The sequence below is a fragment of the Suncus etruscus genome, chromosome 4 (assembly GCF_024139225.1).
Source record: "Suncus etruscus isolate mSunEtr1 chromosome 4, mSunEtr1.pri.cur, whole genome shotgun sequence".
Lineage (NCBI taxonomy): Eukaryota > Metazoa > Chordata > Mammalia > Eulipotyphla > Soricidae > Suncus > Suncus etruscus.
In genome coordinates this window covers 110,378,781-110,402,246 of record NC_064851.1, presented here as the reverse complement: position 1 = coordinate 110,402,246, position 23,466 = coordinate 110,378,781, and the positions used below count along the sequence as shown (strand labels likewise).

General features: G+C 39.1%; 1 protein-coding gene across 1 annotated transcript in view; it reads left to right on the top strand.

Moving 5' to 3' along the window:
- The first annotated feature begins 874 nt into the window (after positions 1 to 874).
- Positions 875 to 23,466, top strand: part of NEIL3 (nei like DNA glycosylase 3) — a 45,879-nt gene continuing 23,287 nt past the window's right edge. The window contains exons 1-2 of the mRNA XM_049771297.1: positions 875 to 1,030; positions 17,001 to 17,128. Of these exons, the coding sequence (XP_049627254.1) occupies positions 875 to 1,030; positions 17,001 to 17,128 (284 nt within the window). The remainder of the gene's footprint in view (positions 1,031 to 17,000; positions 17,129 to 23,466) is intronic.

Genomic DNA, 23,466 nt, shown 5'->3' with positions numbered 1-23,466 from the left:
AAACACTTTCAAAGTTCAGAATCTTTAAATCAAGTTTGTACTGCATATTGTACAGATGTGTGTGTGTGTGTGTGTGTGTGTGTGTGTGTGGTTTAAGTGACACAGGTGATTACTTACCAAATCGCTTACTGACATTTAAATGTGCTATATTTTAATTTTCACAACAGAATCTTATTTTATTTGCAAAATTACATGGCAGTTTGCTATAAGCAAGCATGGCTGTATACATTTGAAAAGCCACGTGTATTAGGCAACACTCTAGTTAGTACCTTTGAAAAAGCTCCACTCACCGGGCAACTGCCACACAGCGCTGCAGCACGCTTAGAAGAATAACTGCGCTTGCGCAAACGGGTTCGCCCCCCACACCCGCCTCGAGAGCTAATTGGGTGGGTTCTGGGCGGGGTCATAGCAAATATGGGCGTGGTCAGGGAGGAGGTCCTGAAGGGGCCAAGGAGGATGTGGGCGTGGTTTGAGCCGCGGTCCTGGAAGGAATGGGCGGAGCCATGGCGGAGTTGGGCATGGCCCAAACCTAGGCCCTGGCGGGTCCGGGAGGGTTCATAGAGGATGTGGGCGTGTCTAAGCCGAGGCCCTGGCGAGTCGGGGCGGGGCCATGGCGGACGTGGGCGGGGTCTAACCCGAGGCTCTGGCGGGTCTGGGTTGGGTCAGAGAGATTGTGGGCGGGGTCTAGGGTAGGTCCTTGAGGGTTTGGGCGGAGTCATACCAAATATAGGCAGCGTGTGGGCGGGGCTTGGGCGCGCGGGTAGTTTGAACTTGGTCTTCCCGAAATTAAGTACCCACGTAGAGGATCGATCATTTGCGCCAAGTTTCTCTGCAGGTTCCTCCCACTTGCGTTCCAAAGTGCCCGGTTTGGAAAATGGTGGAAGGGCCTGGCTGTACCCTAAATGGAGAGAAAATTCGCGCTCGGGTCCTCCCGGGTCAAGCAGTGACGGAGGTGCGGGGAAGCGCTCTGCAAAGCCTGGCCCGGCCGGTGGTGCCTCTCCCAGCGTCCGCGATGGTGTCTTCTGCCCAGGTGAGCTGTCTCTGTAACTTTGCTATGGGGCTTGTCTACTAGGGAAAATGGACGAAAGCTCTCAGCAAGGTCCGTACTGGCATCCTTTTGCTTGGATTTATAGGTTCCCTTACTTTGCAGCAGGGGTCTCAAACTCGCGGCCCGCGGGCCGTTTTCGGCCCTCCGTACAACATTTTGTGGCCCTGCCCTAGAGGAATCTTTTTTTGTTTTGTTTTAGTTGTTTGGGTCACGCCCCCCAATGTTATTTTACGTTTCAAGATAATAGGTTTTGGGGGTCGGCGCGGTGGCGCAGCGGTAGGGCGTTTGCCTTGCACGCGGCTTGATCTAGGACGCAATTCGATTTCCCCATCGTTCCATATGGTGTCCCAAGCCAGCAGCTCATAGCCAGGATGCTCATAACCCCTGAGCGTCACCGGATGTGGCTCCAAAAAAAAAAAACCAAAATAAAACAAAAACAGACAATAGGTTTTTTTGCACTAAATTCTAAGTGCTCACCTGTTTAATATTCTACAGTTGATTACAGCATGACAGTTAATGTATAAATTCTTTCTAAAGAAGAACATGCCATTCTTTTCTCTGCTCATAGGAAATTTAGCATGAGCACCCTCCCCTCAATATTGCCATTTAAAGAAGGGGCGTGTGAAAACCCAGTTTTGATTCTCTTAGGTGGACTTACTTCTTTTTTAAAGTGAATTGTAACACAGCTTCTTACCACTCAAGCATACTTTGCAGGTGTGTTGTTCATTTGGTACGAATTTAAAACGTACTAAAAATATTCTGATTAAACCTTCCTGCTTTAAAAGCCCCTTTGAGATGTGGGATGATTGTATTTCTTGGTTCCTGCAATATTGTACTGTGCTTTGGTCCTGGAAGAATAAGTTGCCTGCTATGAAATTAACATATGCTTACAACTCAAAAGAAATGAGATGCTTAATCTGAAAATGTATTTCAAAAGTGCAGAACCTAAGTTTTCCATTTCCTTTCACTTTTCAAAATTTGACATTATATGGCAGGAAGTTCTCCACACCTATACTTTTATTATAAGTGTTTCTCGAAATTGTTGCAAGACAGCTTAGAGATGGCTTTTGAATGCTGATTTAAAAAAAAAATCTTTCAAATTTTTGAATACTCAAATCACCTGGAGAGCCAAAAAACCCAAATGTTTCCCCTTCTAGAGTCTGCACTTTAGTTGGGAAGTTCCATAGGCATTCATTCTGCAGGAATTTAAATACAAATTGATAGTTCTTCGAATCTATAGAACACACAGGCAAGTCAGGGAATGTTTCCCTGAGAAGTAAAGAAAAGCTGAGATTGAAAGGGTGAGAAGGAAACCCCAACGACTGAGATGGAGAGGGATTCTGGGATTTTTAATTTTGGGTGCTACAGTTGTAAAATAGGCTTTAAAAAAGTTTGAAAACCACTAGATTGGTGGATAAGAGCTAGACATATAGTTTCATATAGGTATAAAATATATAAACATTATTAGGGGCTTGATATGAATTTTCAGTGAAGTTTCACATTAACACTTCTTTATAGCATATGAGATTCATTTACACTTTGAGAAGATAACTTTTCCTGGGATGAAAAAATATGACTGGAGAGGAAAAGCAGAATAGATTGTTTATGCTTCCTTGTGGTAGCTGACTAAGGTTCAAGGGTAGAAGGACTAGGAAGACTAGAGATGATCCTTCTTTCAGAAGCCTAGGCAAAAGGACCTGGCAGTGAAAAGATCATGAATATCTTTATTAATGTCAGAATTCCCATCATTCAACAATAATTTATTTCATGCTATGTTATATGCTAGTTCCAGGAGAGGTGATGATAAAATGTTTCTGCTGTGAGAATCCATCTTAATGTTTTAAAGACATCTCCTCTCACTAATATTGAGGGCAAAAAGATTTCCTTTTAAGATCATCTTCAAAAGCCCATAACACTTTAGAAGAACTTTTACAATTTGTTTATTTATGAGAAAAATTAAAAACACTATAATTAAAGATTAATGCAGCTGAACAGGTGAGGACTGTGAGTTTGAAGGTGAATTTAAGGAGGTTACATGGGGACTGGAGAGAGTACAGTGGGTAAGGTGTTTGCCTTGTATAAGGCAGGTCCCCAGCATCCCATATCAACCACAAAAAACACGGCCAGAATTAACTCCTGAGTTACTCCTACGTCTGGCCCCCAAACCAAAAACAAAGAAGCTAACATGATATAAAAAGGAGTCTACCATGATTTCTACTCCCTTCATTCGAACTCCAAAGTCAACACTCCTCTCTGTTATACAAGGCTCAGTAAAAAAGTGGCTAATAGAACCTTAAGAATACCAGATTGCTGCTCATCATGTAATAGTGGTTATTTATTGACTAGGAAAGTAAGACCATGGTTTTTTTTATTTTGTATTTTTTGTTCAATTTTCCAACCGCATTTGAGCATTGTCTCCAAATTATGTCTCACTTCTTAAGGTTAGATTGGACAATGGAAAGTAAGCCAATAATACAGCATAAATGCTTCACTAATGTTTGGGCAATTATTGACATACATTTGAGTACTATTTAAAAGCTTTTCCACACAACTTAAAAGCCCCTCACTTGTGTTTGACAACTCGACATATATTGAATACCAGAAGAGGTCTTTGTGATGTGATTGGGAATAGGAATATAATTATGTGGAAATTGAATTTGAAAAGCAATCTGGAATTTATACAGCTCTTCGTAAAGTTTATTTTTTGGTGGCGGGGCACACCTGGTGACTCTCAGGGGTTACTCTTGGCTATGCGCTCAGAAATAGCTCCTGTCTTGGGGGACCATATGGGATGTTAGGAGATTGAGCTTCAGTCTGTCCTAGGTCAGCTGCATGCAAGGCAAATGCCCTACCTCTTGCACCACAGCTTCAGTAAGATAGGATAATGCATGTAAGAGCAATAGCACATGTGTATTGCATGCTAACCTTCATGCAGAGGGTCGTTTCTATCCCCAGCATCCCATATGTACTCTAAGCATTGCCAAGAGTGACAGGAGTGATCCCTGAGGGCAGAGTCAAGAGCATGTCCTAAGCTCTGTCATGTGTGTTGTCCCCTCCTAAATTATTCATTTAAAATAACATCCTATAGGGCCGGAGAGACAGCATGGAGGTAAGGAGTTTGCCTTGCATGCAGAAGAACAGTGGTTTGAATCCTGGCATCCCATATAGTCCCCAGAACCTGCCAGTTGCTATTTCTGAGCATAGAGCCAGGAGTGACTTCTGAGTGCTGCCAGATGTGACCCCAAAAAAACAAATAAATAAATAAATAAATAAATAAAATCACATCCTATATGAACTAGCTATTAAAACTTTTGTCAGATAGTACCACTGTTCAATCTGTGTGAAAAAAAAAACACAAAAAATTCAAGAAATATGTCGGGTTTTTTGTTTGTCTGTTTGTTTTAGGGACCAGAGAAAGGGTAAGGTGTTTGCCTTACACACTCTAGTAGTTTATAGGTCCAGAGCTCCAGTGAAGTAAACCCTGAGCACAGAGCCAGGAGTAAACCCTGGTTGAGGAGGACAGCCACGTATGGTCCAAACACCTGACTACCCTCCAAAAAAAAAAAAAATTAGTACCTTAGTGCAAACACAGTGAGTGAAAGTGTATTTAGGAAATCAGTAGATTTCTGTATATATATAGGCCCAAACTACTTACTATCTCTAGCCCCCCCCCTTTTTTCTCACTTGCATAATAGTATAATGAGAATTAAAAGAAATATATGTAAAACTCATTAATAATACATATATGTTCATAAGTTATTTTCTTTAAAAAGTCAAAATCAATTGCATTTGATTTGTGATTAGTTAATACTTAGCATTAACAAATATTTTACTTACATTTTTTACTAAAATTTTTCCATGCACCTTTAATATATGGGTTTATATTTCACATTTCCAATAAGGGAATTCTGCATGCAAAAGTTTTTTTAATTTATTTGACTACAGAGCTATATTTCCAGAGACCATCTTGTGGGACTAGTGTTCTAACAGCAACAGCAAAATAAAACAAAAACCTGGATCCCATATCCTAGAGTACTGGAAGGATTGAAATGCTTCCTCACTACCCACACCACCCTATCACACCTAAAAGAAAAGCAACCAGCATGGACACGATCTGGTTGAAGCCGGTAAAGCCTATATGACCATCTTCCATCAGAGCCCTGCAAGAAGTCCCAACAGATTTAGTCTTTGTAGGACAAAGCCAGTTACTTCACTTGCACAAATTATGCTTTTGTGGCCTAGTAGGTCACCAAAAAACCTGCTAGGACCTGGAACCCAGGGAATGATGCAAGATAAGGTCTCAGATTTTTAATTTCCACTGGTTTTGTTCTGCTCTAATGAGGAAGGTGCTGACTTTAGAGCCCCTCTGCCAGCAGCCAAAGGCTCTCATCAGGTTTGGTGGAACAGAGATGGAAACACTTGTCTCCTGACTTTGGGAGAACCGGGCCCAGGAAACCTGGGACATTGGCTTCTACGTTGGCAGCATAGGGGCCTCAGGTTTCTGAGTTATCTTTTGCCCTAAGCCGCTTTTTCTACAGATGTGGTGGACAAAAAAAAAAAGGAGATGGTTAGTCCCTTGAGGACACCAGTGTGACTGTATTAAGGTGGGAGGTCTCAAGGTGGAACTTCATGAAGAAGTGGTCCTAGCTAGATTGGGGTTCACAGGCCTGCCTGGGTCATGGTTCTTCAGGGCCAGAGGGTGGAAGAGCTGACTCTGGAGCAGGAAGAGCTCTGAGTTATTTCTGTGGAGCTTCCAGAGATGGGTCCTGCAGAAAGACAGGATAACTCGTGGAAGGCAGGCTGTGCAGAGGAGGGCGGGCCGCATAGAGCAAGGGTATGCTGTGGGAGTTCCCAGGACTCCGAGGAGCTTCATATGCCAGGCTTGGTTCTGGAAGAGCAGAACTCAGAGAAGGGCTTGTGGAAATGTTCACTGAACTCTGACTGGAGTGCAGGAGCTGAGAGCTCTGCGGGGTTGGAGAAGGAGACTGCACGGCCACCTTGCCAGAATGGAATTTAAGACGCTTTGTAAACCAGGACTGTACTCTCCCGTGCTCTACGTGCCAGGGTACAAGATGTTTTCGCTGGCACTTGGCCTTGTCATCCACATCTTCAGTGGCGTATTTGTGCACCTTTTTCCACAGCCCGTGTAGGTTCTTCATATTGCCCTGGCCCTTGAAAGCCTGTTTGTAGAAACTCGAGCTCTGCGTGTATGGTACCAGTGAGACGCTAGACAAGGTGGATGAGAAACTGGTTCTGGGCTTCTGTTCGAAGCTGAGCAACTGGCTGACGGTGTTCACCAGGATGATGAAAAACTCGACGGCCATACATGTATTACTGGGGTTGTCGGGGACCACCTTGATGTTGCCGCTGAACCAGCACATCCACCAGAGTAGGCTCATGAAGTAGAAGCAGGCGCCCAGGTAAAGCAGCATGTCCCAGTAGCGCTCGGCCGAGAAGACACCTGCCACCATCAGGGAGATGCCCACCACGTCAAAAAGGACAGCCAGGAAGAAGAAATAGCTGCAGTAGCCCAGGATCTTCTCTTCCTTGGACTCTGCTGAGCTTAGATTTGAAGTCTCCATCTCTGGAAGCTCAGTCCACTGGGCCAGAGGAGGCACTGCTACCCAGGACAGACACTCCCTTGGTCTCCTAGGCAACACTAGGGGGCGTGGCTCGAGGCTCCGCCTCCTCCACTGTTCCTAGGGTGGAATTGGCCTCTCAGATTCACAGACTCAGGTCTGGGGCCTGAGCCCTTGGAAAGGACAATCAGGTGATCCTCTCCCATGGACCTTGTTCTCCAGAGTGAGGGCCAGATTGATTCTGCAGGAGGGGAAAGTGGGGCCAAAGCTCCATTTCCAGTAACTAGCAGCCAGAGGTTACCTGCTGAGTCCCTAGTTTTCCATTGTTTGGGTCCCTGAGGTTCCTGAGGATGGAACTGTTCTGATGCCCCATCACCTGCCTGTCTCATTTTGCCGGAAGATAGGCCAAGTGCTAGGGCACTTGCTCTGTGTAATGAAGCTCCAGGTTTGATTCTAGCACCACTAGAGTGACCACCCCCACCCCGAATTATGCCACATCTCATGTGACCCATTAGCAAGGTGTTTGTACAGACAGTCTTCTGATAGTCCATAACAAACCCAGAAGTGAATTTTATTGCAAGGGTGGGTGGAGTGTGATTTGTGGGATTCCCCCCCCCCCATTTCTTTCCTTTTGCTACACGTTTGTTTGTTGTAGTTGTTAGCCTTTTTGCTCTCCAATGGAAAGCTGATTTCAAAAGGTCAAAGAGGGACCAGAGTGATAGAACAGCATGTAGAGCATTCGCCTTGCACACAGCCTACCCAGGTTCCAACACCAGAAAAAGCTGATCACAAAAACTTAAAATTTTGTAATTATGAAGGTTTTTGCATTTTAAAGTGATGCTACTGTAAATTTTACCAAAACATGCTAGGACCTGAGTCAATCATTACTATTACAGACTGACCATATTTCCTAGCATTTATACCTGAGAATTAAACCTATTTAAATGCTTTTATTACTGTGTTAAAACATCATTCGTTTTCACAAGCAAGGTTTATAAACAATTACATTCTAAATATATTTTTTCTAATTCAAGTAACATTGGTTTAGAACTCATAGATGTTTCAGGTTTACGTATTATATCAGCGTCTTTCTGCATTATATATGCTTATCATCAAAAGCCACTGAAGTAAACCGGAAACTATGCAAAGATGAATGTAAAGAATATTCACTAAGCATTTAAAAGAAATATTTCAACGCTAGATGAACATTGGTCTCAAGGAAGCAACCCTCAAAACACTACCCCCAATAGCTATGGCAGTCAGAACAAGGTGCTATTAGCCATAGAGCTTTCTTTGTTCCAGTTTAACATTTACAGAAAACACACTGTAATTCATACTTCTCATTGTCCCCGTTTAAAATTCATAAATAACACAATAAAATGCTTGTCTCCTTGTGAAAACTGATCCTCAATTTGAAGAAGTCTCGTCATGAAAGATCCCAGCATCTGCTAGTCAGATATGCACTGCATTACTTTTCTGAGTTTTGATCCACTGCCTTGTCAGCATCAAATTATGCAACTGTGTGATCACATTGCATAAAACTCCACTGGAGCTTGTAGAACCTTATGGTAAGAAACAATATTTAGAATATGTATGAACATGGCTGGTTAATGAGCTATGGGAAGTCAACTTTCTGTTTTTAATTGTTAGGGTAGGTACAGTATTGTAGTGAAATCAATGTGTACTTTGCATGTTTTTAATCCTTCACAAAACATGAAAGATATGTTACCATTTATAAGTAGTCATTTCAGTAGAAACGTGAATGTCTGAATAGATAAGCATAATCAAAATTCTGACTAGTGCAGACTTATTAAGAAGGAAAAAAAAAGTTCAGTTTGGTACCTTTCATTGAGTATGTATATTTTATTGTGTTTGTTAGATGAAAATCCCTCTTCCATGAAGCCACATGAAAGTTTTTCACCCACCTTTCCCATTTTGTTGGGTGGAAAATTGCTCATTTTATTGCCATTATGTGAAGGAATTAGCTAGTCCTCACAGGTTCATTTTGTAATTACTAGAAACTTATCCCTTGAAACCCACAGGAATTTCATGATTCTCTAAAACATGCTATATATGCTTCCTTACTTTGTTAAGGGATACAGGTAATATAACTCAGGGTCGTTACCATTGGCATTTAATTTGTACATGGTATCATGGAACCAAGATAGAACAGATGAGTCTTACAGATGAGAAAAGTAAGGGAGGGTATTTTTCTAGGACCACAGTTATAGCTCTTAATTAAATTGTCACCTTCAGTATGATATAGAAAAAGAACATCTATCTTGATGTACAATTCTAACTTCTTTTTTACTTCCTTATCTGTAGATAAAGATACAGCCTTGGGTTTTGGTCATGATTAGATCAGAGGATATAGACAACTCTTACTTTAGTGCTTGCCACAGTAATGTTCTCATAATTGTTCGTTCCTTTTACTTCCAGATCAGAGCTCGCTCATCAGACCTATTTATCTAAGGGATTCTATTTCCTTATGAAAGGTTTGAATTGATTTGGTGCCCTCAGATTATGTACAAAGTGTTTAGCCCTCTGGATGAGTGCTTGAAATATGATGTTTTGATGTATGGACCTAAAGGCCTCTATTTTGGTGCTTAAAGGGCATCCTAAAATTGGATTTTTTTCATAGTTTAAATTGACAGATAAGTGAGCTCTTGATCAAAATGAGATTGTGTTAGGAGGGTAAGGCATAGAGAGAGGAAAAGGAGACACAGAGAAAGTTTGATATATATTTTTTTTTCCTCTGCAGGGAAAATATGTAACTGCACTAGAATAAAGCATTTATCTATGGAAGTCTTATTTTGTTCTGAAAAGTTCATCTTCCTCCTTCACCCATGGATAGGCAGGATAAATGATAATCACCACAATAAATATGTACTATCTCTGAAGATATACGTTGTTTTGACAATTTCATATTATTAAACCACTTGAAAATGGGAAGGTGAACTCTTCTCAATCATATTTAAAATTGTGGCTAAGGACATTTTCTTCTCTATTTTAGGGGGAAAAAAGGATGAAATGTTCAAATAATATTGTAACAAGATTATAAGGGTCAGTGTGAGGAAGTCAAATATAGAGCAGGCAATTGTATATAGTTATAGCTTGTGGAAATTAATGTTTGAATTTGTCCAGGCAGCTGAATCTTGTACAAAGGGTAATAACCCTGATTCAACAGTAGGATACATGAATATATTGTAAATCTAGGTTTTATTGTAGAAGTCTTGCCAAGACATATACAATAGTTCTCCAATAAGTGCAACAAAACATCACAGAATCTTTTCCTAAAATAATCTTCAAAATCAGATGAAGATTTAGAGGTGTTTGAGAGGGTAAATCATAAATTGATATTTTATTGTGCCCTTAGTATTTTATCCAGAGCTGATTATTTTAGAAATAAGAGTATGTTGGGAGTTGGGTGACTTGGGATAACTAGTCTGAAAAACAAGTCAATAAAAAGATAATCTTTAGGTCTCATAGCTCTCAAAACCAAAATTAAGTCTTAGAATGGGTATTTTTAAACAACTATTTAAGTTCTAAGTAAATAGCTGAAATAAAAGCTAGAACCTTCTAGTTGCTAAAATATAAATGTATATATTCTTTCCTAAACCATGCCCTAAAGATTTTCTGTTGATGTATTTAAGGGAATTAAGCAGGGAGGCATTGATGGTGGAAAGGAAAGGTTGCAATGGTGAAGGGGGTGAAGGCTTATGATTGAAACTCAACTATAAACATGTTTTAATCGTGGTGCTTGAATAAAGATATTATAAAAATAAAATTTAAAACTTAAATAAAAAAGAGAATTAATCAATGTACCTTTAAGGGGTGAGGACAAGCCTTCCAATAGTAGTTGGAATGGGACATAACTCCCTGTAACGAATAACTGCCCTACTATAAGGAGAGCCTGGCAGTTCTTGGGTATTCCAGGGTAAAGACCAGAGCAGACCTGCTGGTCCATTAGGGCCTGAGATAAAGCATTTGCAAGACTCTGCTCTCTCTCTCTCTCTCTCTCTCTCTCTCTCTCTCTCTCTCTCTCTCTCTCTCTCTCATTCTCTCTCTCTCCCTCTCTCTCTCTCCCTCTCTCTTCTTCCTTCCCTCCTCTCTCTTATTTCCTCTCTCCTCTCTCCCCACCCTCTCTCTCTCACCTATCCTCCCAAACTTCTGGAGGTTTCCTTCAGAGCTGCTGGTAACTATCCTAATTGGCAATCATGAGAACATTTAATCTTGTATTTTAAACTGATTTCTTTGCAGACAATTAGAAAATAAGAGGCAGGAGGAAGAAAGTTAGTGATATTTTTTTCTAGAAGTCTTGGGAAAGGTAACATAAAAGTGATCGTTTATCAGGCAATGAACCCAATTTTTTGAACCCTATTGAGTTGTTGGAGGGAAAGGCAGATAGACTTGCTCAGCCTACCCATGTTAACTGAACTGGCATTGTATGAATCTCTCAGGACATTCATTCAACAACATAGTTATTACCTCCAATGAGATTTTTTTAGGGAGAAGTATAAGTCAGAGACAAACCCTAAATCAAGATGGTACTCAGATATTGATGGTTAAAAACTTGGCTAGATATAAAAGGAGAAAGCCTTAACATGAACTGTTTCCCAGGTAGATATATGTTATTACTAGGAACTATATACATGTGAAAAGAAGAGATTATATCCTCCCTTTATTTTAACTTCAACACTTCACCAGGTAGCAGAAAACTTATTCTTGTTATTGATCTGTGAACAGTAGTTCATAAACTTCCCTGGAATATTGACTGTGTCTTCAGAATTTATTGAGTAAAATTTTAAAAATTAGAGAAAGATTTGATCTTTATAACCCAGGAATATTATATTGGCAAATGCAAACTTTTAGTACAGTTAACACCATCAATTGGTAAGCATTAAGGTGATGAAAGTAATTAAGATATTGTGCCCCTGTAACACAATGAGATTTTACAATTTTTTTTTTTTGTGTCTGTAGGATGGAACTAGGCACGCATTTTGCGTGAGACCTTTGGCCTTTCCCCAAGAGTGATGAAACAAGAGTTATGGTATCAGGGTCATATAAAACTCGATTAAGTTATTAACTGGCTACATAGAACTTTTTTCTCAGTTGCTGACCTTAATTCCTACGTTGCTAAGGAAATTTTAATAGTCAGTACAAACAGAATTACTCTCTACTGTAATTTTCCCATAAATACTTAACACATCCCATCTTTAAATCATTCTGGATTCTATTTATATTCAAGTACCATTTCTATAGTGACCTTTACATCATAGTCTTCAGAATACCTCTAGTTCCTCTCCTCCTATTTCCTCTTAAATCCATTCCATGCAGACTTTTGCCCCCACACTTTTTCAGAATTCTTTTCTCTAATCATTTCTAGGCTAGTAAACCAGTGGGTCTAAGTCTCGGTCTTTATCTCATAAGCAATATTTGACAGTACTATTCTTTGAGACAAGTTTTCTTTCCCCTTGGCTTTTGAGACCACTTGCTTGGTTCTGCCTCCCTTACCTCACTGACTACTGTCTAAGTCTCCTTTGCTTCTTTTTTCTTAACCAACATCTTTTTTTTTTTTGCTTTGGTTTGTTTTTTTGTTTTGTTTTTGGCCACACCCAGTAATGCTCAGGGTTATTCCTGGCTATGCACTCATAAATTGCTCCTGGCTTGGGGGACCATATGGGACCCAGGGATTCAAGCCACTCTTTGTCCTGGATCAGCTGTGTGCAAATCAAACACACTACCACTGTGCTATTGCTCCAGCCCCTTTACCTAACATTCTTTTGCTAATTTCTTCACTTTTTCCCGGTATTATAATGTTATAATGCCCTGAACCTCAGTATGTAGACCCCTTCTCTTTATTCTCTTGCTTTGCATGGGACAGACACCATTTTGATCCTCAGCAGCACCGATGGTCCTCTGAGTTCCATCAGGAGTGATCCCTGAGTGCAGAGTCAAAAGTTAACCATGAGCACAACTGGATATGAACTACAAGATGAAGAAACAAAAATTTTTCAAAAATGTTGGAGCTATTTTCATGCTGATCATGAAATAAATGTTTATATCAAAGTAGACCTCCAGAACTCCAGATGCACATCCAACTATTTAACCCACATCTTTGCTGACATGTTTAATAGATATCTGAGCCTTAATTCATCTAAGACCAACCTCTTTTCTTCCTATCTCACCCTTTCCTAGTGTAGTCACTGTCATCTCAGTTGATAGTATGACCATATTTCTAATTATCCAGGTCCAAAACTCAACATTCAATATACAAGCTTATCTCTGGTTTATTTTAAAGATACACCCAAAATCTCTTTATTTTTCCACTTACTCCTGATCATGATTAGAAAGTACAAGCAGCCAGAAAGAGGTTTTAGAAAGTAATGGGGTCAGAATGATAGCACAGTGGGTAAGGCTCTTACATAGGTTTGATTCTAGCATCCCATTTGGTCCTCAAAGCACGGCCAAAAGTGATTTTTCAGAGCAGAGCCAGGAGTAAGTAGCACTGCCAGTAGTGGCCCCAAAACAAAACAAAAAAAATAAAAAATAAAAAGAAAGAAAAGTAATGGAAGTCATAGTCTTTTTGCACAGTTATGGATCACTATGAAATTCTTCGAGATGTGCTCCGATTATTTCTCCAATGAGATTATGAGTGATCATTTTTGGGGAAGTCACACCTGGTGACAGTCAGGAGTTACTCCTGACTCTATGCTCAGAAATTGACCCTGGAAGGCTCAGGGGACCATATGGAATGCCAGGATTTGAACCACCATCTGTCCTGGGTCAGCCACTTGCAAAGCAAATGCCCTACCACTGTGCTATCTCTCCAGACCCATCTCCATGAGTGATCATTTAAAATTGTCAAGTTACCCTCTTCTAGTCCCATTTTCTTTTTCTCAGACTGATTTCTTTGCAAATGGCCCTAAAATACTGTTATCATGTTTGTTCATTTATCTTTCCTCTGAAATATAAAATAATGAAGGCAAAGAATTTAAGTTATTTTTTTTCTAGCTGATGCATTCTTAGCATCTGAAGAAGATATGCAATGGAAGGTCAAAAAACTTTTCTTAAAACGAATGAATACAACTAGCCAACCATGAATAGTGCACTTTCCATGGAGAAGGATATGCTTCTAAATGTCAGATGTCATCGTTGTTGGCAGAGGATATCAAAGTTGTAAAAAAAACCACGTGAATGACATGAACCATGATTGCTATTGGCTATTAAGAGTTTTCATCTCAATGGCATGAATTTTTGTTAATGCTGTTAATTTAGCAATAGGAGACCATTGGGGCTCATTTACTGCTTTATTAGTTGTTGTGACACCACTGTCTCTGTCAAGGTTACCTTGTCTGTCACTTTGCCAGGAGTCATAACAAAACATGCTACAAAACACTTAATTTTCACTAAATAAAGGAAAGGGTGTGTGGATAGAGACCAGAGAAGCAGCCAAGCGAGAAAAAAAAATCAAGTGTCACAGTTTCCTGTTTTAGGAAAGGGAACTTCAGTTTAAAGCAGGCACTACAGTGTCAGAATTTTTAGTTAGCCAGTGAGCAGATTGCACTGTTCACAAAGTGGGTCAGGTTATGCCAAAGGCTAGAATAGAATATGAGTGTCGCCAGAGTAAGAAGGGGAGCAGAGTCAAGGGCAGAAACCACTGCTGATTCCAAGTCTGAGAAGAAAAAAAAAAAAGAAAAAATAACACCAAAAATAACAAAAACCAAACAAACCACCACCAACCTGTGCACCTGACTTTAGTGGTCAGAGAAGAATTAGTAATAGTATGCCCAGCTCCTTGAGAACATTGGTTCCCAGTGCTCAGTGTGTCCTATGTATGACCAGCATGGACTGGTAATGCATTGGCCCCACTCAGCTGCAGCAGACAGAAGGACAGAGCTGCCCTCTGCCCCTATGGGTTCTGGAATGCAAAATCTCTTGCAGACTTGATGGTCACTTACATATTAATGTGCATATACAGAAAAGAGGGTGGTACCTCCTGTCTACAGCCCAGAAATATTTCCTTACCAGGCAGGAAACACAGCCTGGGCTAAAAGGCTTCTTTAAGCTTAGAAGGTAAAAGCTTCACCATGGGAAATGTGCCACGACCCTTTCTAACACATCTAAAGAATGGAGTGGATTCCACAAGTCCCCCTTCCCCCCCTTTAATACCTTCCTTGCCACAGTAGATGCAGGTTAAGTTTTTGATGATGCTTGTGAGCTCTAATACTTCAGGGCTATTTGTTCAAAGTATGCAGGTGGCACAAGCAGCAGATCCCATCACAGGCAGGAGTAGGGAAAGGTAATGCATTTATCCAGGGCTGTTTGAAGGCCAAGAGGGTCAAACTCATCACAACGCCTTTGCTGAGAAACCTAGGAAGCTCACAAACTTCAGATTGTTCAAATCAGTTGCTAATAAAGAACTTCAGGTGCAGACAGAGCAGAGTTGGCTTTGGAATAGTGGGGAAACAGGGATCTGCAAAGTTGATTTAGAAGGGAAGATTTAAAACAACCTCCTTAAATCCAATAACCTAAAAATATCAAACCTGCTTCACAGTGAGGCAAATTTTCCCCATAACCTTGTATTGGCATCATTTCAAAAGGGGTCTGGCTAGTTTTTAAGAACTTTACCTACTAATTGGTTGTCATGGAAACCTAATTGAAAGAGAAACCTCTTATCTGTCTGTGCTTGGCTTGAGTGCATATCTACCCGTGTAGAGTCTTTTGTTAAGCAGAAAAAACATCCCAATGCTTGGTGCATCTCAATGCAGGGCTCTCACACTCAGCTACAAAAACAAAGCGAATGGGAAATTGGGGCTGTTTCCATTGCTGACTGCTGTGGTCAGTCCCATCAATACCAATTATCACTGATTACACTAGATTTCACTCAGATTGTTTCTCAAGATTGAGAAACAAGGTACTCTGACTATGAAGTGAAATCTGCACTATCATCCCTGCTGTGACAGAATCTCATAATTCTTTGCATAATTTGCATTGAACTGAAAAGCTGGGACTCCAAATTACTCATGTTCCTCTGCTTTTTAGTTACGCTAAACATCTGTTCAACACCCTAGTTCTAATTGTGCTAAAAGGCACATACTTTGAAAGGCACAGAGGGATTGTACAGGAGCTAAGGGTTTTGCCTTGCTTGGGGCTGGATTTGATCCCTATACTGTCCCATGAGCTGCTAGGAGTGATCCCTGAGCACAGCCAGAATTAAACCCTGAGCAATGCTGGATGTAGCCCCCAAACCAAAAAATGAAAGAAAAAAAAAATCAAAAACAAGCTGATACTTCTTACCTTTAAAGTTCTCTCCGCCCTTTTCCTTAGTGTTCACCTCTTGGTCTTGACCTTACTTTTAAGGTAATATAACTGTAGGTCACCAATGCTGTTAAAATGTTATTTATATATACTACTCTCCAGCTTGGACCGGTTTTTACCCAAATGCTCTTCTGGGAAACTTACCTGTATGTTTATGGAAGACAGTGTTCTGGTTTCTAGTTTTTCTAATGTAAATTTTAGATGCTCTTGTTATCTTGTTTTACTTAAATATTGTAAGGAGGCAGACAATCTTTATACTGAAAAAGTATTCAGAAAAATTCTCTTAAAACTAGTATTAAAATGTAACACAGATTTGTAAAATAATGATAATCATAATAAAACAGTTCATAAAAATTTGTGTAACTTTAGAAAAAAAGAAAGCATTTTCCTATCTTTTTTTTTTGTGCTGTGTTTTTTTTTTGGGGGGGGGGCACAGGGGCTCAGGGGTTACTCCTTGCTATGCACTCAGAATTCGCTCCTGGCTTGGGGGACCATATGAGACACCTGGGGATCAAACCGAGGTCCGTCCTAGGCTAGCGCTGGCAAGGCAGACACGCGTCAACGCGCTAGCCCCGCGGTTTTTTTTTTGTTTGTTTGTTTGTTTGTTTATCATGGTCCTTTTAAAAATTTAATTTTGATGTGTGCCACTGTCTTTTTTGTTTGTTTTTTGGGCCACACCCAGCAGCGCTCAGGGGTTACTCCTGGTTGGATTTGTGCTCAGAAATCACTCCTGGCAGGCTTTGGGGACCATATGGGATGCCAGAGATCAAACCTGGGTGTGTAAGACAAATGCCCTACCCACTGTGCTATCGCTCTGGCCCCCAACTGCCAACTGTTTATTTTATTTAAGCAATACTTATGCCCCTCCTTTTTATGATGGCTTATTAATTGGTCAAAAAGTATGTAAACAGCCAATCACAACCTTGACTTAGAATTACTTTTCTCCATGAGATGCATGCACCTGGTCATGCAGCAATATAAACACACCTAAGGATTAAATTAGAATTTAGTTTAGTGTGTTTGTTTACATGTATGTCTGGTATTCTTACTAGGATGCTCCACTGAATACTAATCAAGATTCTAAACAGGATTTCCTGAGACTGTTTCATGGATGTTATTACAGTGGTGTGGAGACTTTGGGGAAGGAACTCTTTATGTACTTTGGACCAAAAGCTTTAAGGTAAGATACTCCTGACCTATACATCTGATCTTTCCATTTCTAAAGATAGGTGGGAAACTCTTTTTCCTATGATTTTTGTATGTCACAATTAGTCTTGTGGAAATTTTTCTATTGTAAAGAGATCTAACCTAAGAAGCAATCTGCAAAGAAAGAAATTATGTCATCATTATAATGAGGGAAAGTAGTCACTTTTTAAAGGAATAGGCTAGTAGGATCCCTGAGAATTAAGACTAATATAGCTCTAGTTCATTCTTCTTTAAATTCCCTATACTCTGCTGTAAAGGCTCACCCCCTCTTGTTACCAAAGTTTCTCAGAGTTAGTAGCATCAGTTTCTAAGCATTCATGACAGAATCTAGATTGATTTGAGTGTCTTTCTAGGTTTTCATTGTATTTTATTTTTGTTGTCATTCTTGGTAGCCTTAAATGGAATTTGAAAAGAGAATATATAGAATTCAAAAACTTTCCAGAGAACTAACAAGTTCCTCATTATTTACTTTTTTTTTTTCATAAAAAAATTGCTATATGTTGGCAAAGAAAGGCAAATCTACTATATAGGTTGTCTTAAAAAATGTTGGGGCCAGAGATAGTATAGTGGGTAGAGCGCTTGTTTTGCACATGGCTATCCTAGGTTTGATTCTCAGCATCCATATTGCCCCACAATCCTGTCAGGAGTGATTTCTGTGTACAGAGCCAGTAATAAGTTCTGAGCATCACTAGGCTTGCCCCCAAAACAAACAAAAATACACATGTATGTGATTGCCAAAATGTGATCACCTACTTAATTTTTATAGGAACTTGAAAAGTTTGTGGTTTAGTATTTCTATCAAATATACCTTCTTTGAGTTTTATAATAGCTACTGCAAACAGCAATAATTTGTGCTACTTTCTTCAATATTTAAAAAAAAATTTAAAGATGTTGGACAATTTTCACTTTTTCATTTGTTTGTTTTCTTGGACCAAATTAACTGTGCTCAGGGATCACTACTGGCAGTGTTTGGGGGCCATAATGTTCACTGTCTGAAGACAAAGTCCTGTTACTGGATCTTGTGTTTCTTGCTGAAGTGAATAATGGCACCACAAGATAATCTGACTATATGATTATTTATTGCATCTCATCTACTACCTGCTTTGAGGACTTCAGAGTCTGTAATTGCTTTTCCTCTGATGTGTTGTTTCTTCATTGTCAGCAATTGCTGTCCTTGGTCAACATTGTCACTTCCTGGTTGTTCCTAGTCTGGAACCAATCACATCAGCATAGGCCCACTCTTTTCTATAGTAATGATCTATTGCATGTTGCCTTATTGTTCGAGTAGATTGATGGGATTGAATACTCTTAGCTCTTCACAGAGGAGGGCCTTTGGAATCTATGAAAGATAGTTAAAAACATTGATATGTTATTGATTATTTGGGTTAGGAGCAGATTTATTTGATTTATTTCTGGAGGATGAGAGGGAGGTTTTTAACAAGTGTTCTCCACCTGACTGATAAAGAGGAAATAGTTTTTCATTGCAGTGCTATCAGTAAGTCCCATAAACTTCTAAGCAAGGGCAATTACTTTTTTGAAACTAAGTGACTTATTCACATCTTTGGTGAGTATATATTCAGTATAAGGGGAGGGAAAATGTGGCTTTTTTTTTTTTTTTTTTTTCAAATTTCTGCAACCTTCATGACTGTTGGTTAGGACAATTCATGGTTAGTAGTAAATCTGCTGTTTGAATATGAATGGAATCACCAAAAATTAACTTTATCCCCCATTGAAAATTTAGCATACTTATAAAAGATACTCTTCTTAGTATTTTAGAAGCATAGATATTTCTAAGTAGTGTGATCTTCCTGTAAATGTTGTCTTCATTTGTGATGAGTTCTATACCCAGGAGAGTTGGCTGGCTGCATTTAAGAAAGCAGAGAGCAGGGGTCAGAATGGTGGCACAATGGTAGGGTGTTTGCCTTGCAAGTGGCTGACCTGGGGCGGACCCAGGTTTGGTTCTCAGCATCCTCTATGGTCACCTGAGCTTGGCAGGAATGATTTCTGAGCACAGAGATAGGAGCTGAGTGCCACCAGGTGTGGCCACAAAACAAAACAAACAAACAAACAAAAAAGTAGAGAGCAGGATGCAGAATGAATGATCACATACAGTTTTCCGCTAAAATAAAGTTTGTTTTTTTCACAGCTTAACTCACGGGTAGGTTTCCCTGGATCTTGCAGAATCAGCTATGAATTTTCATGGGATTCATTTGTAATGAAAGTAGAATGCAGGAGAGCCCTCTGAAAGCAAGATAATTCAAACTTCAGAAAGATCCAAATTAGAGGTGACTGCTTCTGTTACTGAAATATGTATCAAAGGACTCAAGCAGTCAAGTGTCATGGAAGACAAAAAAATGACCTGAGTACAAGCCCATTTCTTTTTAACATACCAGTTACAATGTGATGCGTGTTTAAGAGAGATGATTTTTGAACACTTTATAATAGTACTTAAAGTTAAAATGTGACATTTTAAAACAAATATTAGTAGAATAAGACTGAATTCATGAAATGCATGCATCCACAATTTCTCTGCAAAATGTATTTTGTCCATTAACACTTGCCAATCCTAAATGTGTGTACCTATAAGTCTCTTTGCCCTAGCATACCCACCCGAGAAACTGCCATTTCAATCAGATGTACACAGCTGTACCATCCTGGACTAATATTGAGAAGATATATTTTTTTCATGAATAATTCTTTCCAAAAAACACTTTGCCATTTCCAGTCTGTGATTTACATTACTTTGATTGTTTGCAGTTATCCTTGGAGACCAGAAACTATATCTGAAATATTTGGGAGGCTTTGCTATTTTAGAAATGCTTTATGCATTATTGATTTGGTAATTTATTGGCATCTAAGCAGTAGGATCCTTTGTTAGATATGCAAGAGATAATGCAACAGATCTTTTTAGTTTATTAAAAAATGTCTTAATCAGAACCACCATATTGTATTCATAAAAGTGCTTTATGGCATAGGTGGAATTGTTGCCAACCATCACATCATGTTTCAAAAAACTGAAGGGCCATCAAGATTCTAAACTCATTTGTCTTTTTAGAATAGTCAGTTCCAACTGTAGCATTACTTCTGGATCGCCATTACTTCACTGACCACCGAATTCTAGTCACCTTTGACAATCTTACTTAATTTTCTTTAACACAGTTGATTCAATCCCAGTTAGTTTTTGTTAGTCTCTCTCATCTAGGGCAGAAAAGCCTTATGCCCTCTAAGGTAGGGACCCTGGGCCCATGAGGTCTCAGATGCAACTGTGGGTGACTGGGTGGTTTTGCTTTTCTAGAGAGACACCATGACACTTTTCTGCACAAAGCAAAAAAGAATTCCATTGACTTCGTAATCAATAATTCTGTCTGTTCCTCCACTCCTGCTGTGTTCCTCCTGCCTTCCTACATTTTCACTCGAGCTCTTCAGCACCTATCAACTGCTAAACATTCCTTAATTTCTAAACCTTTTTGAGTTGAGTCTCTATTATTTGTAATTTAAGAGAACTCACCATTTAAGGCAACTATGGATAGAAGCATTTAGTATCTTTAGTTTTGAAAATGCTAATTTTTTTGTTTAAATTAACATAATGCTTCCCATGTGTAACTGAGGAGTATTTGGAAATCTGTACCTCAAATTCATTTACTTTCCATGTGCACCTTGAGGCTTACAGGACCTTGCTAGTTTCACTGCATTCTGCTTCTTTTAATAATACACAACCTCACTTTATTGCCATTTTCTCTTAGTTCAAAAGTAATATATGTCAATTTAAAACCATTAAAATCACTCAAAAAAGAAAAAAGTGAATGCCACCCATTATTGCTGCCACCAAGAAAGCACTCAACAGTTTTATAATCATAGAAAAAAGATAAATTATTACTTTCTATGTATTTATAGATTATATAAATATTTGTGAATTGTGATATAATTTTTATAAATCAGAATTTTAAGTTATGCTGTTGACTTATTCCTACTATATATTTTGCATTCATCAATATCAAATTAAATATATGTATTATTTTGTTTCATTTTTGTTTTGTTTGTTTTTGAGCTATACCCAGCTACCCAGCTGTGATCAGGGCTTACACCTAGCTCTGTGCTCAGGGGTCACTCCTGGAAGAGCTCTGAGGACCATATGGAATTCTAGTGACTGTAGGCCACTGTAGCCTTGCCTGCTGTATCTCTCTTTGGTACCCAACATTACTATTTTTATTGTGTATAGAAAACTCTGTTAGAAGAAAACATCATCATTTTTAGATCCAAACCTACCAATTAGCATCCTATCCCAGACTTCCCCTTCTGATGTTTCACTAATAAATACTATTACCACCTTTTACCCCATGTAACTAGTATTGTAAAAATAAATATAAATTTCTAGTTTATATTTATAACTATTGATAACCAAGAACAACTGGTTCTTGTTGCTGGGTTTTTGGTATCCACTTTAAAGGCCAAGAAATCTGGAATGGAAAATAAAGACATTTGCTACTAGGTGCACAGTAAAAAAAATGGCCCACGCATGACCAACCATGACTGTGACTAGGTAGTGTTTACTCACATCTTTATGCAGTGTTTTTAAGTCCCAGAAAATATGTTAACATTGAATCAATGTGAAGCATTTAGTCCTTGTAAAAGACAGGAATGCTTATGAAAGCAGACCCACTTGACATGGTTTCTCAAAAGTCTTAATATTTTATTTATCTGCCTCCTTTTATCCAATAGCTGAGCCATCTTAGAATCTGACTAATTTGATTGCTTTCTTAACATTAGGCTTTATGGTTTTATTTATTTTTTTCTTTTTTAAAATGTGTCCTTACTGTTTTTGACCCTAGAGATTATGGTTACATGAAACACAGTGCAGTTTGATTTCAATAATATATAAGCCCTGACATGGTAACACTCTTTCTGTCAGGCATTAGTGAGGTCTAGGGAGATTGAGAGTGTAGGAGGGAGTTAGAATTGTTGTTGACTGCATATAAAGCAAGTGCCTTACCCCCTATATTTCCTATATCTCTCTGGGCCTCCTTACCTAGTTTTAATAATCTTCTATTCCTTCTGTGCTTTGCCACAGATGTGTCCATCTCTCCATGGAGGATCTTGTCACTCTTTGGAACTTCACTCACTTGGTTGCCTGAACCTTAGGCCTCTAGAAGACTCAAGAAAGTTAATCATTTTATAAATATTGTAGTATTTCTTCCTATTTTTGTGTGAGTTGATAATATTAATCTTTCTCTGTTCTGAGTAGAAACAGACCTCCTTTCTTCCTTTTTTTGGTTGGTTTTCTGGGCCACACCCGGCAGTACTCAGGGGTTACTCCTGGCTTGCACTCAGAAGTCAGGTTGGCCCAGGTGCAAGGCAAATGCCCTATCTCTATCTATTACTCCGTTCCCTCCCTTATTTATTAAAAAGCTTTGTCTTATTTGTCTTATTACAATCTATTTTTAAACTTCTAGCATACATTTTACAATTATTGATCTATTTTATGCACCATATTTTGAGGACATTTTTGATCACTTGCTAATTTTCATAAGCACTTTCCTTGTTAGCAATTATGATTGTCTTAAACATGAATCTGCTTACACTATTTATGCTTGGTTAAGAATGTTCCAATTATTCTCATAGTAGTTCACTGGAAGAATGTGGTTGATTAAATAATAACAAGTCTTAGTTTATAAATCATTTTAGAAAGACATTTTTAACTAGAGAGATTGTATTAATACCTATTCCATTTTTATCTTAAATGCTATTTAAAAAAATTTTTTTTGAGGGGGCCACACCCGGTGAATGTTCAGGGATTACTCCTGGCTCTGTGCTCAGAAATCACTCCAGGCAGGCTCAGGGGTCAATATGGAAATTTGGGTATTTAACTACAGTTGACTGAGTGCTCGGCCCCTTGAATGATATAATTATAGTATTGGTCACAAGTTATTGATGCCTGATCCACGTAAGTTTAATATTGTTAATTAAAAAATACATGAAGAAATAGTGTGAAGGTATGGTGCTTGTCTTCATTTTACTATTAGGGATACTCTGGTATCTATGTCCATTAAATACCACCAGGAGTGATGCCTGAGTGCAGACCAGGAGTAAAGCTTGAACACAATTGACAGTAGTCAAATCAACCCCATCCATTAAAAAGAAAAAAAGTAATATTTGAAGTTAATGGAGACAGGATTCAGCAGAAGTGAACACTGGGACTAGAATGCAATGAGGACTTATTTCTCGGCTGTTTCCCATGAAATCTGTCTTCACTTTTCTTCCTGCAGACAAATCTCTCTCAGTACTTCTGAGGCCACTGAGGGTAATTTCTACGGA